The sequence below is a fragment of the Notothenia rossii genome, assembly GCF_949606895.1.
Source record: "Notothenia rossii genome assembly, chromosome: 7".
Taxonomy (NCBI): Eukaryota; Metazoa; Chordata; class Actinopteri; order Perciformes; family Nototheniidae; genus Notothenia; species Notothenia rossii.
In genome coordinates this window covers 80501025-80518668 of record NC_136905.1, presented here as the reverse complement: position 1 = coordinate 80518668, position 17644 = coordinate 80501025, and the positions used below count along the sequence as shown (strand labels likewise).

The window sequence follows — 17644 nt, the reverse complement described above, 5'->3', positions numbered from 1 at the left end:
CCACATTCCACATCGCAGAAACTCCGTTCAAACATCAAAACGTTCAGCTCGGTCGGGAATCGATAGCTATTACTTTTCTCATTCATAACCTTAATAATTCCAGAGATGCATCCCATAATTCATCAAATGTTTAACATGGAAGCCAATGGAGAAACTCTTCAGACTTGAAAAATCTTCATGCGACTTCAACTGCTAACTGCTCCTTCATACTTTCACTCAGAAACCTCATGCCAACTTCAACATGTTACACATCTTTCTGACATTATTCGTGTTAAACAACTTTTAAATCTGATTTATACTTGTAGAAATATTAAACATTGTTCAGACCTTGGTAAAGAGGCCTTCTTCAGATTTTAGAGTGTGTGATGTCACAGCTAGAGTGGAGGACAGATTTAATTGTGTCTTCATATTTTCTTTTAAACCTGCCATAATTCCCAAACCCTACATTCCTGAGACATAATCTTTCATGAGAAACGTAGGAAAACATCTCGTAGCTTGAAAAATTCAAAAAGATTAAGCAAAATAATTAGACAAAATGCCTCTTGAGGGCATGAAGTGGAAACCTTTGATCTCTGGACACGTCGTTAGCTCAAATATAAACACCTGTGTCATGGAACACGATGATGTCATAACTCCAGCTGACATGCTCAGAGCAGCAGACTTCAGATAATGGTTAATGGTCCGGCCCTCAACAGCTCTACTTCAATTATGGGATGTCATCATATGCCGTTTCCATGGAAACGCATCCCTCGCCATGAAACAAGATGTCGCTGTAACTCCAATGGACACGGTGCGATCGTCCCCCAAACTTCACTTGTATAACACTGGTCCATGCCTCAACAGCTCTACGCTAAATCTGAGATCTCACCATGGAAACTTATCCCTCGCCATAAAAGACGATGTTGTCGTGGTACCTATGCAAATGGTCTAAAACAGCACCAGACTTCAGATAATGGTTAATGGTCCGGCCCTCAACAGCTCTACGTCAATTATGGGATGTCATCATATGCCGTTTCCATGGAAACGCATCCCTCGCCATGAAACACGATGTCGCTGTAACTCCAATGTCCGATCGTCCCCAAACTTCGCTTGTATAACACTGGTCCATGCCTCAACATCTCTACGCCAAATCTGAGATCTCACTATAGGCTGTTTCCATGGAAACGCATCCCTCGCCAAAAAACATGACTTTGTCGTAACTGATATAAAAATGGTCAAAACACCACCAGACTTCAGATGACAGTTAATGGTGGTGCAATAAAACACGATATTGCTATAACTCCTATGAAAATTGTAAAAAAGTGCTAAAACTTCACGTGTGCTAAAAGTCCAGCCGAGACAGTTTTGAGATTTCTTCAAATGCCGTTGCCATGGCAACACAATGCTCGCCATGAAACACGGTGTTATCATAACTTCAGTGAAAATGCTCCAAACAGCCCAAAACTTCACAGGTTTGGTAACGATTCGAGTTGCAAAGGGGCGGAACATTTCTGGTACATTTCCGGAAAGTTTCCATGGGAAGTTAAGCTGGGGAATTTTATAAATATTCGATGCAAAATTAAACAAAAAACATGAAATTTCAACAGATTTCTTTAGATTTTTTTAGTAGAACAGAAAAAGTTTTAATTATTTTTTTGAACAATTATTTGTTTAATTGAAGAACGAAAACAGGAATGTTGAGTTAAATATTACTCATCCCCCCCAACCCCACTCATTAAAAAATGAACAAAAATGCACCCCCCATCCAAAAAGTCCCATTCAAAATGTTAAATGAAAAGAGCCCTTCTCCGTCCAAAAAGTCCCATTAAACATGCAAATCTTCCTTCAAGCAATCCTCTGCATGTTTAAACCCTTTCAGTCAATGGGCCTTATCAACATCACACTCTGAGTCTTCCTCTTCAGCGTCACTGTCCAGCTTTGTTGAGGATGGCTCTGTGTTAGGCTCAAAGAGCCTTAGGTTTGCCCGAATGCCAACCCGTTTTTCCACTCTCACATTGTGAGCCTGTTGCGAACCTTTGTGTGGTCTCAATAGCCATGCAGTAAGCAGTGTGCTATGGCATGGATATTCAAGTGTACTTGAATGGCATCTGTTTGTTTTAGTCAAGATTATGCTGAAATATACTTTCCCCAACTATATTTAAGTTCCATATGAAGAGCCAACCTTCAATTTAGAAAATGTTTATTCCCGTTTATTCCCGTTGATTCCCATGGAAAGTTTCCCCGAATGGAAAAATTCCCCGAATTTTGCAACCCTATTCACGATGCAGCCATCAACATATCTAAGCATATTATGGGGTGTCATCAAATACCATTGCCATGGTGACAGATAATTCGCCATCAAGTTAGTTCAATAGTTTGCAGTTCAAATATTCTGCTGCTTTTCCAAGCCTTTTTACTTTCTTCTCTCATCACACATTCAAGCCCCCTGTGTTCATGTATCATTTCAATCTAAATTCTTCACTTTCTTCTTACACATTACATTTCAGCATAGCAATTCAGCGTCAGCTTTTCAGCACAAAGCATTCCCACTAGCAATTTCTTCAGGAATTGCATTCTCTATTTTTTACTAATGGCCTCAAAAAACAGTTATGCAGTTTTAAAGAATGTTTTCTATTTATGATTTCATTTCTCTCATCAGATCATGTAGAAATGTTTAAATGTCTGTTTCAAAGCTACATGTGATCGGAACATTGTGTTATGTAAGCTGATCTAAAAGCTTATGTGTTTTGGCAAAGACATGAATGATTAGTGTCCAGTCTGCTCGTCACTGTCACTGTGGGAGCTGGCAAAACACACAGCATTGAATTATTCTGAGCAAAAGACAAATATGTGAAACATACACAACAAATTGTAACAAAGGAACAGCTGCTCTGAGATTTCTAAGCATGTTATTATGAACCATTATTGAGTCTTTGAACAGATCTTAACATATGAGTTGAACTCCTGGTGATTGATTTCAATGTAAATTAAAGTGATATGGTCCTTGCTGTTTTAGAAATGTGGTTTGCTACAGGTGTTTCTCTCTCACACAGGCTAAGATCTACTTTTCCTTCCCCGGAGAACTCCTGATGAGGATGTTAAAGATGTTGATTCTGCCGCTCATCACCTCCAGGTAAGAAAAGTCTTCCCCTGTGTGTAGGTCCTCACTCAGGTCAAATATGACTGCAAACGGCTGCAGTGCATTAAAGGTGGTACGTTAAACTTGTCTAACTAATTGTGAAATTGCATTTTAACGGCTAAACACTCTTTTTATTATTGCATCTGTAGAATAAAGATAAACCACTTTTCATAAGTAATATTTTGAAATGTTCTAAAAAGAAACGCTCGGTTATATCTACACTTTATTGTATGTATTGTTTTGTTTAATAATAATTGGAATAGTGATGTTTGTACCTGTAGTTCTGTTCTTTAAGAAAAAAAAGAGATGTATATACAGTAAGTATAACTGGAAAAGATCTCTGTTCAATTCAAATAAATAACATTTGTTTTAAGAAATCCACAATTCCCAAAATGTCTACATCTAAGCTGAACCTAAAAAGCGAAACCATGTTAAACAAAAACAACGAGTATCATTAAAGCATAATACTGCAAAATAAGAAAATATGCACTATTAGCATAGCACAGTCTTTCAGTCCCGCCTCAAAGTCCATCTCTTCAACTCTGTCTACCCATAAGCCCGCCTCCCCCCGTCTCAATCAACTTCCTCTTGACTGCCTTTTCTGTTTATTTTATTGTGTTGCCTGTCCTTGTTGGTCTACCCTCCCTCATACTGTAACGCGTCTTTGAGTTGTAGAAAAGCGCTATATAAATATAATTTATTATTATGAATAACAACCAGTCACTAAATGAGCAGGAAACAACACAGTTGGCCCCTTTTCTCCGACTAAATAAGGGTTCACCAGGTGAAATCAGTTTGCTGTATTCACCTCGCTATATTTACGTTTCTTCGGGACTGTGCACTAACGTCACGTGGCTATGAACTGGCCCCCGTGTTGCTTTTTTATCGAGGTTAGCGCCAAGAAACGTCCGAATATAACATAAAAAGACACAGCTAGAAAGCAGGTTCACTGCAGACTCTGCCACTCACTTCCAGTCGGTGATAAGTGATGATAGCGAGGGATTATTTATTATAGCTTTTTAGAGAAATGCTACTCATCGTACCTTAAGAAAATATGCAAAATATCAAGTTCCAAGACATTTTTACCAGCTGACGAATGTGTTTTGGTTGACCTCGCGCATCAACAAGAACCACACTTACATACAGGGACCACCTTGAGAGATACAAATCAAACCTTTGTGACCCTTCAACCAGCAAATGTTGAATACTTTCAGTCATCAAATGTATTGATCATGTCATTTTCTATTGCAACGATACACAGATAAATATAAACACACTCATCCATTCACTGTTTTTGAAAATCTGAAGACAAACCAAATTCATACAACACTATACATTCATAGTTTTAAATTGAGTTAAAGGTCACCTATTATGCAAAATCCTCTTCTTCATGTCTCTTCTACATCACCATGTGTCCCCTCTTCTCCATGTCTCTTCTACATCACCATGTGTCCCCTCTTCTTCATGTCTCTTCTACATCAGCATGTGTCCCCTCTTCTCCATGTCTCTTCTACATCAGCATGTGTCTCCTCTTCTTCATGTCTTTTCTACATCAACATGTGTCCCCTCTTCTTCATGTCTCTTCTACATCAGCATGTGTCCCCTCTTCTTCATGTCTCTTCTACATCAGCATGTGTCCCCTCTTCTCCATGTCTCTTCTACATCAACATGTGTCCCCTCTTCTTCATGTCTCTTCTGCATCAATATGTGTCCCCTCTTCTCCATGTCTCTTCTACATCAACATGTGTCCCCTCTTCTCCATGTCTCTTCTACATCACCATGTGTCCCCTCTTCTTCATGTCTCTTCTACATCAGCATGTGTCCCCTCTTCTTCATGTCTCTTCTACATCAACATGTGTCCCCTCTTCTTCATGTCTCTTCTACATCAGCATGTGTCCCTCTTCTTCATGTCTCTTCTACATCAGCATGTGTCCCCTCTTCTTCATGTCTCTTCTACATCAACATGTGTCCCCTCTTCTTCATGTCTCTTCTACATCAGCATGTGTCCCCTCTTCTTCATGTCTCTTCTACATCACCATGTGTCCCCTCTTCTTCATGTCTCTTCTACATCAACATGTGTCCCCTCTTCTTCATGTCTCTTCTACATCAGCATGTGTCCCCTCTTCTTCATGTCTCTTCTACATCAACATGTGTCCCCTCTTCTCCATGTCTCTTCTACATCAACATGTGTCCCCTCTTCTTCATGTCTCCTCTACATCAACATGTGTCCCCTCTTCTTCATGTCTCTTCTACATCAACATGTGTCCCCTCTGTGGAAAGAGATTCTGAAAGTTTCAGGAACAAAGATTCTCTCTTTTTGTCCCGATCCATTTCTATAAAAACCTGTCTGAAAATGAGCTGATCAGATTTTGAGATTCACCAGGAGAGTTTTCTTGACTAATATAATTAACTCTGGGGGTTGGAGCTTAGACTTTCTGACTTTCAATTTTAAGAACCACCCTAATTGTATATATCTGAGACCTATAATATATCGATGAAAAACAGTACAATAGGGGACCTTTAAGAGAAATAAGCGCTTCACAGTTTTATGTTGCTAAGAGACATTCTGTTTTACTACCCAGTCTTATGTCCGGCCTGTCAGCCATGGACACCAAGGCCAGCGGTCGGCTGGGTTTCCTGACCATCACCTACTACCTGTGGACGACCTTCATCGCCGTCATCGTCGGCATCGTGCTAGTCCTCGTCATTCACCCGGGCACGGGCACAGAGAAAGATGGCCACCATTCACATTCAGGGCCTGTTATGACTTCTGCTGATGCTCTGCTGGACCTCATCAGGTAAAGATTTAAAGACATAATCTCTCTTTTTGACCAATTGAACATTGTGCTGGAAATGCTGTCATTCGAAAACATTGACCTTACTGACGTATGTGCCTTTAATCCACGATTCCCTACCCGCTCTGCATGCTGCTCTGTACCTGACCTCTGACATGATTTAATATGGCTCTTCTATTAGGAACAACATCTTACAGGCATGTGAGGAAATCAGTGAGGCTGTATTTAGACACATCAAATGTTATGAGCTGAATGCTAACGCCAGCATGCTAACGTCAGCATGCTAACGTGCTCACAATGAAAAGGTAACAGTGGAAAATAAACTCTCTACATAAACTTTGATGCAAAAATAATTAAAAGTCATCCTGTTAGCACTATGAATATGTGCACAATACTTATGGCAATCCATCAAATAGGTGTTGAGGTATCTCAGTCTGGTCCACATTAAAGACCCTAAAGACTAACCGGCTGCTAGCGTGGCTAAAAATGTAAGAACGTCTCTTCGAATATGTTCTTTCCTCGTTAGCATTTCATGAGAGCAGATTGTAGGACTGTGCAGCAATCTGTCAAAAACATTTCCTCCCATTTGTTGCGTGTTCCTAAACTGATTTCCGAAACATAGAGAACAGAGTGACATACTTGGGGTCTCTGCTATTTTTGGAGAAGATGTGAAGGCTGGAAACCTATTGCCCACCTTCACTTCATCTATTAGATTAGACGGACATAATCCCCCTCTTGGCAAGGGGCTTTACAGGAAAATCTAGATTTTCCACTCCATTTTGTTAGTTTTGTCTTCTAGAATGATGATTTGCGAAACCAGTACAGATCAATTAAATCCAATACAGAGCCAGTTCCGACGCTTCGCTTCCTCACGAACAGGAAGCTCCCTAATCACAAAATATAAAAGGATCCGTTTCGAATCATGGTAGCTGAAAATAAAGCACTCGCAACAAAACAATGTGAAGCCAGAAATTTTGAAATGATCCCGAAATATCTAATCTAATCTCAATAATGTCGATAATATCTATCTAAAAATGATGTTTATTGGGACATTACATTTAAATGAAAACAAATAAAATAGAAGCAAATTAGAAATAAATTATAACAATTGATTACAGCAATCACTATCTGAATCTCGACCTTTTTGTGAAAATGGGGAGACTTCTCGACATTCAATTAATAAAGAAGGAAGAACAATGTCCTTGTAACACAGGTGCAGTGTAACTCTTACGAGGCAGGTCGGCTAAGAATAGGGAGACACTTAATTGTGTTTATCTGTTAATCCAGCATTTTCGCAGAAAGTCCTTGTGCCATGTTACGCTGTGTAAGACAGAGACTTCAGTCTGGCGTGTGTCCTCAGGCTTACTGCATGTCCATTCAAGTCAAAGGTCGACTAATACCTCCTTCTTAAACCTGAGTATTATTAGTGAGCTGTGGCTGGTGTGTATCTGATGCTGTGGGCCAAAGGTCAGGTGTACGTTTCAGTCCTCTTACGTCTTTGACGAGCTTTCTTCCTGGGTTCAGTGTCATTGACGTATGCTGTTAAAAAACATACTGCTCAGGATGCTGTCCCCATGTACGTAAGTTACAACCAGATGAATGTTTTGGATGTTCTTTCAAAAGTGCAGGTGTTTAACATTCTTATGGCCTGTGGGAGGAAACGGTCTCTGAGTCTATAAAAGGTTATTTCAAATGTCCTAGTATATTTGGTAATTATTTTTAATGAAGCCTCCTTGTTTGAATTGCCCTTAAAGCATTATGATGAAAGTCAAACACTTCCTGTATCCATTTCAAATTCATAATGTGTTGATATCTCAATCATAGATATTCAACATCAAGAGGGATGATTCATTATATATTTGTATCTAATAATAGTTTGTCAAATGAAATGAAGTATACACTAGCCATACTGTATATTCCAATACAGACATGACGTGATATATTTGTCTGTATATTATCTTTTATAGAAACATGATCCCGTCAAATCTCATTGAAGCCACTTTTCAGCAGGTGAGTGGAGGACAAGATACATTTTGAGTTGTACTTTAACGTCAATGTCACATGTTAACAATCCTCTGTGGTTGTTTCATCCAAACTCCAGTACCGAACGGACCTGGTACCTATTGTACAGAACTCGGATGTCAAAGAATCTCAGGCCAACTTTGTGTATGTCATGCCCGACTACCACAACCCTCAACTCGGACACCCGGTCTTTCTGGAGATCACGCCTGCGCCAGACCTCAAATACAAAATCGTCCCGAGTACAAGCAAGGGCATGAACGTGCTGGGGATCGTCATCTTCTCCGCCACCATGGGTAAGACAATCACTCAGCTGAGAATACCACAGAAAACATCTCTATTAGTGACTTATCCGACCGGCCCACATCGTCCGACCGGCCCACTTCAGTACCGGCCCATCGGGATTCGTCCCGAACGTCCCGATGGCCGGTCCGCCCCTGGTTATGAGTCATTATTGCATTCAGTACAATATGAGCAATTGGAACTTTTGGTTAGGATTTGAAAACCCCTTTGGCTGTGGTTTACGACACATTTAGCTCTTTCATTTTGATTTAAAAAATAAATGTACTAATAATGCAGACAAATGGCCCCTATATAATCATATTTTTCCAGATGCTATCTCAGTAACCTTTTGCTAATGTGGTCTGGGAAGTTGAAGTTTAAATAACTTTATATACATTGTGCACTCCTTTTCGGACAAAGAGGGTTAGTGTTGCTGTACGATCTATATAGTTTTACTTTATTTTCTAATCAAAATACTATTTCTGTGAAACATTGGATACTTGTATTTCTTTGGGCACTCGTTTTTTTGTTATTTCACATTTAATCTTTAAATGGAATGTAATTAGTCATATCAGCTGTTTGATTAATGAAGTGAAATAAAAAGGTACACAATTTCTCACTAGAAACTATAGAATAAGTATAAAGCAGTCAATGTATTTATTATTTAATGTCAAATCTTAATCTGGAAGTAAGTATAAAGTAACCAAAAATATTATTACTTAAGTCAGTTCAGTGCTGAAGAAGATGTTCTGTCAAGGACTAACTTACATTTTCGATTGTCGGCATGACAACCAGCCAGAGTTGGTCATTTACCTGATCTATAAAGCATTGGTTCATTATTTATGAACCACTAACGATGTAGTTATAAACCCTCTTTAGGGGTAAATTGTAAGACAATGATACCAACTGTGCTGTGTTGGGTCAGGTCTTCTGCTCGGGAAGATGGGAGAACGTGGAGCTCCGTTGGTCAACGTGTGCCAGTGCGTCAACGAGTGCGTCATGAAGATTATCAACGCTGCGATGTGGTACGTCTGTACTCTTTCTTTCTCTCTCTCTTTCTTTTTCTCTCTTTCTCTCTCTCGCTCACACACAGACACACACATACACAAACACACACACACACACACACACACACAAACACACACACGTGTCGTGTAAATGTAAAGACAAACAGATTATGTCTAAAAATAAGTCTCACCGCAGTTCATGGAAAAGTGCTTCCTGTTTTTCACAGGAGCTGGAGAGTCCACTTTCTCCCATTCAGAGAATTAGCGAGCTGATACTGGAGGATAAGGCTCACGGTCAGTGAAAGGGTCTGATAGGGTCAGGCACTATAAGTCACTGTACATCTCCTTAATGGCCTGGTTTTGTGCACAGGGGAATTGGAAATATCATGATCATACATAATACGTGTTGCAAAAGCGGGATGTGTTAATCTTGAGGTTCTGCCATGGATGGTATTTGAGAAGTGGACGTAGCCACCGTTGATTCACCCATTGGTTTGTGAACAGAAGCTTTGAAAACTCGAATTTGGCATCTTGGCTTTTTGGAAGCAGACGTGACACAAAGTGAAATAAATGACATGCAAACGCCAACATTATAAGGCTCCCGAGATATTAGAGTAACTTATATCAACCGAAAAAGCAATGTGAAAGCGTTAAAAAATAGAAAATAGAAAATACATAGCCTACTCTGTGTAGTGTGTAAGCAACATGTCAATCACAACAGTGGTTCGCAACCTGGGGGGCGCGCCCCAAAGATCGCAGTAACGCAATACATGATTGTCACTAAAAGCCTTGTCTCTACATTACAATAATATAAAACAAATAATTGATTAATTAATTTGAATAAAAATTCAAGTTAGTAGCTATTAAAGGCATAAAAAGACAGAAATGTATAATTCTTTCTTTAATAGAAATGTTTCTTCTGCCCGTAAAGTGTCCAAACCAGACTTGTCTGGATAAGCGCATTTTTAAAACATAGTCATCGTCCGTGCCGGTTCCAGTTGGATTATTTGTCACAGTTGCTCCGATCAGATCGGTCTCCTCCATTTTGTAGATTATGTACGACTTTTTAATCCACATAAAGACATCGGCAAAATCCGGCTTACTTTGAGCATGAGTTTTAAACAGTTTAATCCCTTTGTGAATTGTTTCCACTTGCGCCGTCCTTTAATTTCTTCATACAGCGGGAATCCAAATGAATGAATCCTGAGTCCAATAACCATCAAAGTCACTCCAATAGTGCTCCTTAATTACACTTTCATCCTCCTTTAACAAAATGCTTCACATTCATCCAGTTTGTCACAGTAGTTGTAGCATTTCTGAGACTTTTAAACTTTAATTACCGCTTTCTGGAGAAGATTCCCCTCCCCCCCCTCCCATCCCCCCCTTGTGTGTGTGTGGGGGGCGGGGCGCAACTTCCAACAGGAGTCATTTGCGGGGGCTCTTGGGAAAAAAGGTTGGGAACCACTAAATCACAAGGTAGCCATGCCTAAAGAAGATCCTGACTATCATCTATTTTAGTCTTAATAGAATCATCATTTAAAGAAAATGATGTTTTGAAGAGGACTTGAAACTGATCATTGAGGCCATAAAGTTTTTTAAATGTATTCTGAGGTAATAAGTGAGAAATAATTTAGTTTTATACCACCAGACGAATAGCCCCCTGCTTTGGCCTTCTGTAGCCTTTTTATTTAATTTTATAATATACAATGTTAATGTTGAAGTATAAAGTAACCAAAAATATAACAACGTGTAAGTGAGCACATTGCGGAAGTAAAAGTATTAGCGATTGAGATCATAAACGTATTCAGTAAACTGAGGTAATTAGTCAGGTGAGATATCATTTCCTCGTAGGCTTTTACACAATTGGACTTGTTTTGTGGAACTAGTGGAATAACTCCCTGCTGCTCATTTCAAACAATGGAAGTTTAATGCACTTTGGCTTCATAATTATAATCTCACCTTCTTGCAGGTACTTCCCCTTCGGCATCGTGTTCCTCGTGGCGGGGAAGATCCTGGACATGCAAGACCCGGCCCACCTGGGGGAGAAGCTGGGCATGTACTTCATCACGGTGCTCTCCGGTTTGTTCGTGCACGGCCTCATCCTGCTGCCTCTCTTCTACTTCTTCTTCACCCGAAAAAACCCCTTCGCCTACATCAGAGGGCTGCTGCAGGCTCTCGTCATTGCACTGGCCACGTCATCCAGGTAAGGTTGTTTTTCTTTCTTTTAAACAACATAGTTACAAGACACGCCATACCTTACACAAACTTACATTCAAAATGGGGGAAACAGAGGCAAAGACAAGACAGGACATCATTTTTAAAAAAAAATGTAATTGAAATGTATAATAAAAATAAAATTAATCTTTTTTTTTTTTAAATAAAAAAAAAAAAATTGGGCAGTAGCAACATTATCCTAAAAAGTGAACATAGTCACAGCAGTTTACTTTACTTTTCCTTTCAACCAGATCGCTCTCATGGATTCCCATTGTTATTTCTTAGCATGTTTGACACATTAACATTCCCTAACAGTTGAGTAAACGGGCCCCAAACAAATACCAACCATAAGTTCTGGTTGCTCATATGGTAACTTGACAGTGGAGTCAAAGTCACAGATCGCTTCCCTGGTACTACTATGGGGGTCAAAAAACATCTCTCCAGAACATATATGAGCAGTCCATTATTAGACAGGCACAAACAAAAAAGTCTGATCCCACTCACAAACTCCACCCAGAATTCCATCTCCTACCGTCTGGTGGAAGATTCAGGGTTCCCAGAGCTGAACCGCTATAAGCACCTGCCGATGTCCTTTAAAGGACCCCCTATTTACTGTTTTTCATCAATATGTTATAGGTCTCAGATATATAAAAAACATGTCTCTGAAGTGTTTGGCTCCAAACACCAAACAGATCATTGCAGCATTACCCATAATCCCCTCTGTTTCAGCCCTGTTTCCAAAGTGCTGATTCTCTTTCTGCTACTTTAGATGAAAATAAGGAGCCCCTCCCCACGCCCCCTCTGAGAGAGATTTGGTTAAAAAGAACTCAATGGTGCTCTAGGAGGAGATTCAGGTGATAAGGGGGGGGATACCTTGGTTGCTGATTGGCTAATGGTTACACAAGACAAAAAATCATAAATATGATTTATAAATCATAAAGTGGCCAAAATCTGATCAGCTCATTTTCAGACAGGTTTTTATAGAAATGGATCAGGACAAAAAGAGAGAGAATCTTTGTTCCTGAAACTTTCAGAGTCTCTTTCCACAGAGGGGAGACATGTTGATGTAGAAGAGACATGAAGAAGAGGGGACACATGTTGATGTAGAAGAGACATGGAGAAGAGGGGACACATGTTGATGTAGAAGAGACATGAAGAAGAGGGGACACATGTTGATGTAGAAGAGACATGAAGAAGAGGGGACACATGTTGATGTAGAAGAGACATCAAGAAGAGGGGACACATGTTGATGTAGAAGAGACATGAAGAAGAGGCGACACATGTTGATGTAGAAGAGACATGGAGAAGAGGGGACACATGTTGATGTAGAAGAGACATGAAGAAGAGGGGACACATGTTGATGTAGAAGAGACATGAAGAAGAGGGGACACATGTTGATGTAGAAGAGACATGAAGAAGAGGGGACACATGTTGATGTAGAAGAGACATCAAGAAGAGGGGACACATGTTGATGTAGAAGAGACATGAAGAAGAGGGGACACATGTTGATGTAGAAGAGACATGAAGAAGAGGGGACACATGTTGATGAAGAAGAGACATGAAGAAGAGGGGACACATGTTGATGTAGAAGAGACATGGAGAAGAGGGGACACATGTTGATGAAGAAGAGACATGAAGAAGAGGGGACACATGTTGATGTAGAAGAGACATGAAGAAGAGGGGACACATGTTGTTGTAGAAGAGACATGGAGAAGAGGGGACACATGTTGATGTAGAAGAGACATGGAGAAGAGGGGACACATGTTGATGTAGAAGAGACATGGAGAAGAGGGGACACATGTTGATGTAGAAGAGACATGAAGAAGAGGGGACACATGTTGATGTAGAAGAGACATGAAAAAGTGGATTTTCATAATAGGTGAACTTTAAATGTTGGCCATGAGGGTTGTGCAATAGGTCGCCATTGTCAGTATATGCGTCTGTGTATTGTGTTTGTGATGAGTGATGATATGTGCATGTATTTTAATGTTTATTATGCGTGTATATGTACATGTATGCGGAACTGCAGGACGGAGTCCAGAACAAATGTCCTTCGGGGACAGTAAAGTATATCGTATCATATGGTATGTTTGTGATTCTCTGCAGCTCTGCCACATTGCCCATCACCATGAAGTGTCTCCTGGAGAACTGTGGCGTGGACCGGCAGATCGCTCGCTTCGTGCTGCCGGTGGGAGCCACCATCAACATGGACGGGACGGCGCTGTACGAGGCAGTGGCGGCCATCTTTATCGCTCAGGTCAATGAGTATGACTTGGACTTTGGCCAGCTGGTCACTATTAGGTGAGAGGGAACACTGAGCTCATCATTGTCCCATCGGTTGTGTCGAGAACTAATTAGATCTGAATCCCTTACACACAGTGCTGGAAGAAGTACTCAGATGCTTTACTAAAGTACAAATACCATGGACTCAAAATACTCGACTAAAACTGATTTCAAAATGTAACTTAAGTAAAAGAACAAAAGTATCAACAAGTTCTCATTCTGCACAAAGGCCCATTTGAGAATGATATAAAGTACAGAACAGTACAGAGTACAGCATAATTATAAACAAAAATGTACTTCAAATATCAAAAGTAAAAGAACTCATTATGCAGAATGGATATTTTCACAGTATTATATTACTATGGTTATCATATTAGCATTGTTTTTATACATGTAAGTGCATTTTAGCAGTGTGGTTTGTCGATGTGGACTACATTTAGATACTAGAAATACTGCATAGATAAGTAGTGCAGTACTGCATTATACCACATCAGCATGTTTTTAAATGCACAAAGTAACTGTGAGTGTTAAGATAAATGTAGAGGAGTAAAAAGTATAATATTCACCTCTGAATTGTAGTGTAGAATAAGTTTTAAAGTTATAATACATGGAAATACTCAAGTAAAGTACAAGTACAAATAAAGTTGAGTGAATTTACTTCACTTTACACCACTGCTGCTTACACACTACTGTTGTCTCTTCAGTATCACGGCAACAGCAGCCAGTATCGGGGCGGCTGGGATACCTCAAGCCGGTCTGGTTACCATGGTGATTGTCTTGACCTCTGTGGGGTTGCCGCCTGCCGACATCTCGCTGATCGTGGCCATTGATTGGGTCCTGTGAGTACTAATGCAAACTGAATATAAACAGAGCACTACCGGGTCTTAAAGGAGATGTTCTTAGTGGAACAGCAAACTCTCTTGAAATGTTTAAAAGCTAATTAAAAACATATAGTTTTAATATTGCTTTTCATTTGGGTTAACTTTCAATTGTCACTAGTACATCATTGTCCATGTTTTGCTTTTACTTTAACTTATTTTAATTTCTTGTCAGCTTTAATTCACTGGATGTTTGATCTTGTTCTTTATTTATGTTAATATTATTTTAATATGGTTGTTATGTGTTCTGTAAAGCACTTTGGGCTGATTTGTGCATGACAGGTGCTATACAAATAAAGTGTATTATTATTATTATGATTTTGGGACGATGTGCAAACTGTTGTTGTCTCTCGTTCTCAGTGATCGGTTCAGGACGATGATCAACGTTCTCGGCGATGCCTTAGCTGCGGGGATTATGTGTCATTTATGTAAGAAGGATTTTGAGAGAGCAGCTATGACTGTTGCTGTCCCTGATCCCACTCCTAATCCCAGCAATGGAGGCGGCTCCATCCGGGTGAGAGGAACACTTACATTAGTTTAGGTTAAAACAAGTGCTTGTGAAGATTTTTAAACCTCTGACAACTTGGAGATAAGAAGTACTTTATTGATCCCAATTTGGGAAATGTTGGCATTGCAGCAGCATATTTATATATTTTTCTGTATGTGGCCCTCGGTGAAAAAGGTTTAGACCCCCTGTCCTAGATGGACACCTGTAGGAGCCTATCAGGATTTTGTGTGTGGTTGACTTTTTCCTTTTAAACTGATTTAGTCAATATACCTTTTTTCATGTTGAAATTGTAAATAACATGTATTTCAAAATGTCTTTCGTCCACCATGTGAACTAACTGTGTTGTGTGTGACTTGTTCTCCTCAGAGAGACACAATAATCTCCTTTGGTAATCAGAGCGTGGCGATGTCTGACGCTCCTCTGCTCTCACACCGCTGCGACTACGTGTACGATGTGGAGGGCGAGACGGTGCTGGAGAGACCGTTGGCCTGCTACAACCTCTGCCACGTCTGACACACGTTCACAGCACGGACAGCCAGGGATACTGCCTTCTGAAGTTCACCTCTTTGGATCAAAGGAACCATCAACATCCTGGTCGGTTTCTCTTCTGAATGAAACCAACGTTTGAGTAATGAGGTGTCAGGGTTTAGCGGCTTTAATGGATTTTGCCTGTGCCATGCCGAAAAGAAAAAAAAAACTGTAATACTTGATATACTGTGTTTTTCCATTCAGTTTCGAAATGGAGGAAATGTACGAAGTCATTTTTAAACTTAACCACTCCTAACGCACCAGTAGGCAGGATGTTGGGTTGCAACAACATACATTTAATGGGTGTTAGTGTCAGTAACAGTTAGACATTCACGGTAGGCCTGTCCTAATGAAGTTTGATCAAGGTTGTAAGTTGCCTTAACATGATCTCAGTTTTGACAATAATTCTGAGAGCTCGAAAGACTTGAAAGTAAACAAAAACTCAGCAAATAAAGACATTGAAGTGAACCTTTATGTTAGACATGGTAATTATATAGATTTGAAAGCAACATTAATGTAAAACAATATGTACATCGACCTAGTGAGATCAAGTGTTTTTTATACCAATGCTTTTAATTTTCTGTTGTTTTTTTGATAAAACCGGAAGCACAAAACCATTTCATTCTCCACTTTCTTTCAAACCAATGTCTTAAGTTGTGTTCTTATGAGGTGCGGAGAAAGCAGCTATGACACCTTTTGAAATACTGCAGAACATGTACTCAAGTGTTGATGGTAGAGTCGGTTAAAGGAGAGACATGTCTCCCCCATCTGGTCTCAGAAGGTAATCACTTGAATGAGGGGGCATGCTGATGAGAAACAGGAAATACAGTTAAAAGTCCAACTGTGCATACTTTGGTTAAGAAAACCACTTCCAACACATTTGAAATAAGGTTCTAGACAGACTTTTTTTTCAATTCTGAAAAGCCACCATGTTTTTATTGAAATGATCCAATGTTAGAAGACATTAAATGGACTTCAACTTAGTGCCCTTAAAACCAGGAAAACAAACAAATCCAGTCAAACAGTTGAATAAGTAACAAGTATGACCACATACGTTGTCAAATAAATATGTGCGCCTCCTCTGGTGTAAAATACACCATTCCCACTTATAAATTAAGGCGGATCGCAGTTTATTCAGACTGCCCCTACAACAAATGTACTTGCATGGATTATGCAATTCAAGCTAAAACTGCTGAAAAAACTAAGCAGTAACAAACGTCAGTAGAAAAAAAGAAATTATAAAAAAAACGACGACAGTCCAAGACTACATCAACTTTCTATTGAGTGCTTCGAGCAAGTCACGAAATATTGCACAAAGTTAAGGATTGTGACACAAAAATAACATGACATTTAAAAAAAAAAAAAAAAAAAACACTTTTAAGAGTGAAATCTGAAGCTTGTTATGGGAATACTATTCAGATTGTGCACACATTAAATTAAGTGTCAGGGGAATTATTAATGAAAAAGGTTTCAAGGTGACTCCTAAAATGTGTGAGCAGGTAAAAATGATTTAGTGTATTGGAACCGTCCCCAAGTGGTTCTAATGTTCACCTTGGGGTTCAATGAAACACAATTACAGTACCAATGGAAACGGTTGAACATCCTTAAAGAACAAGACAAGCTAAAAGCCAAGATCTACATTATTTAAAGAGCTTTGATATGCAGACGACCTTACCTAAGTGGATGATATAAGTGTTTCTAATGCACACTACACATACTGGACGATTGAAAGTGAAACTAGTTCTGTTGTGCATCAGTGGCGTTCGATATCTATTCCTCGAGCTAACCAATCAAATGTATCTTAATGTACATTTCCCCATTGACTTGTAGAACTCACTGAAATGCAAAAGGACAGCTTACAGTTACAGATTGTGTTATTATTCAGTGGTTTAAACGGCAATTGTTATCAAAAGTTGCTTCGTGAAATGTCGTTAGGACTTTCCTTCAAGTGTCTGTGTACAGGTAACATCATATTTTTTAGCAACTTACATTGGTCCATGTTTTTATAGGCC

The 17644-nt window shown here is 39.6% G+C and overlaps 1 protein-coding gene and 1 gene segment (V, D, J or C); one reads left to right on the top strand and one right to left on the bottom strand.

The window, feature by feature from the left end:
- LOC307047308 (Ig kappa chain V region Mem5-like) overlaps window positions 1-17644 on the bottom strand; it is a 161785-nt gene that overhangs the window by 27063 nt on the left and 117078 nt on the right.
- slc1a8b (solute carrier family 1 member 8b) lies at window positions 3054-16249 on the top strand. Its single transcript, XM_079694211.1, has 10 exons — window positions 3054-3112; window positions 5701-5916; window positions 7881-7923; window positions 8015-8228; window positions 9140-9239; window positions 11191-11424; window positions 13542-13736; window positions 14423-14557; window positions 14957-15110; window positions 15471-16249. Exons 1-10 carry the CDS (start codon window positions 3069-3071, stop codon window positions 15615-15617), a joined length of 1482 nt encoding a protein of 493 aa, XP_079550337.1. The 5' UTR covers window positions 3054-3068; the 3' UTR covers window positions 15618-16249.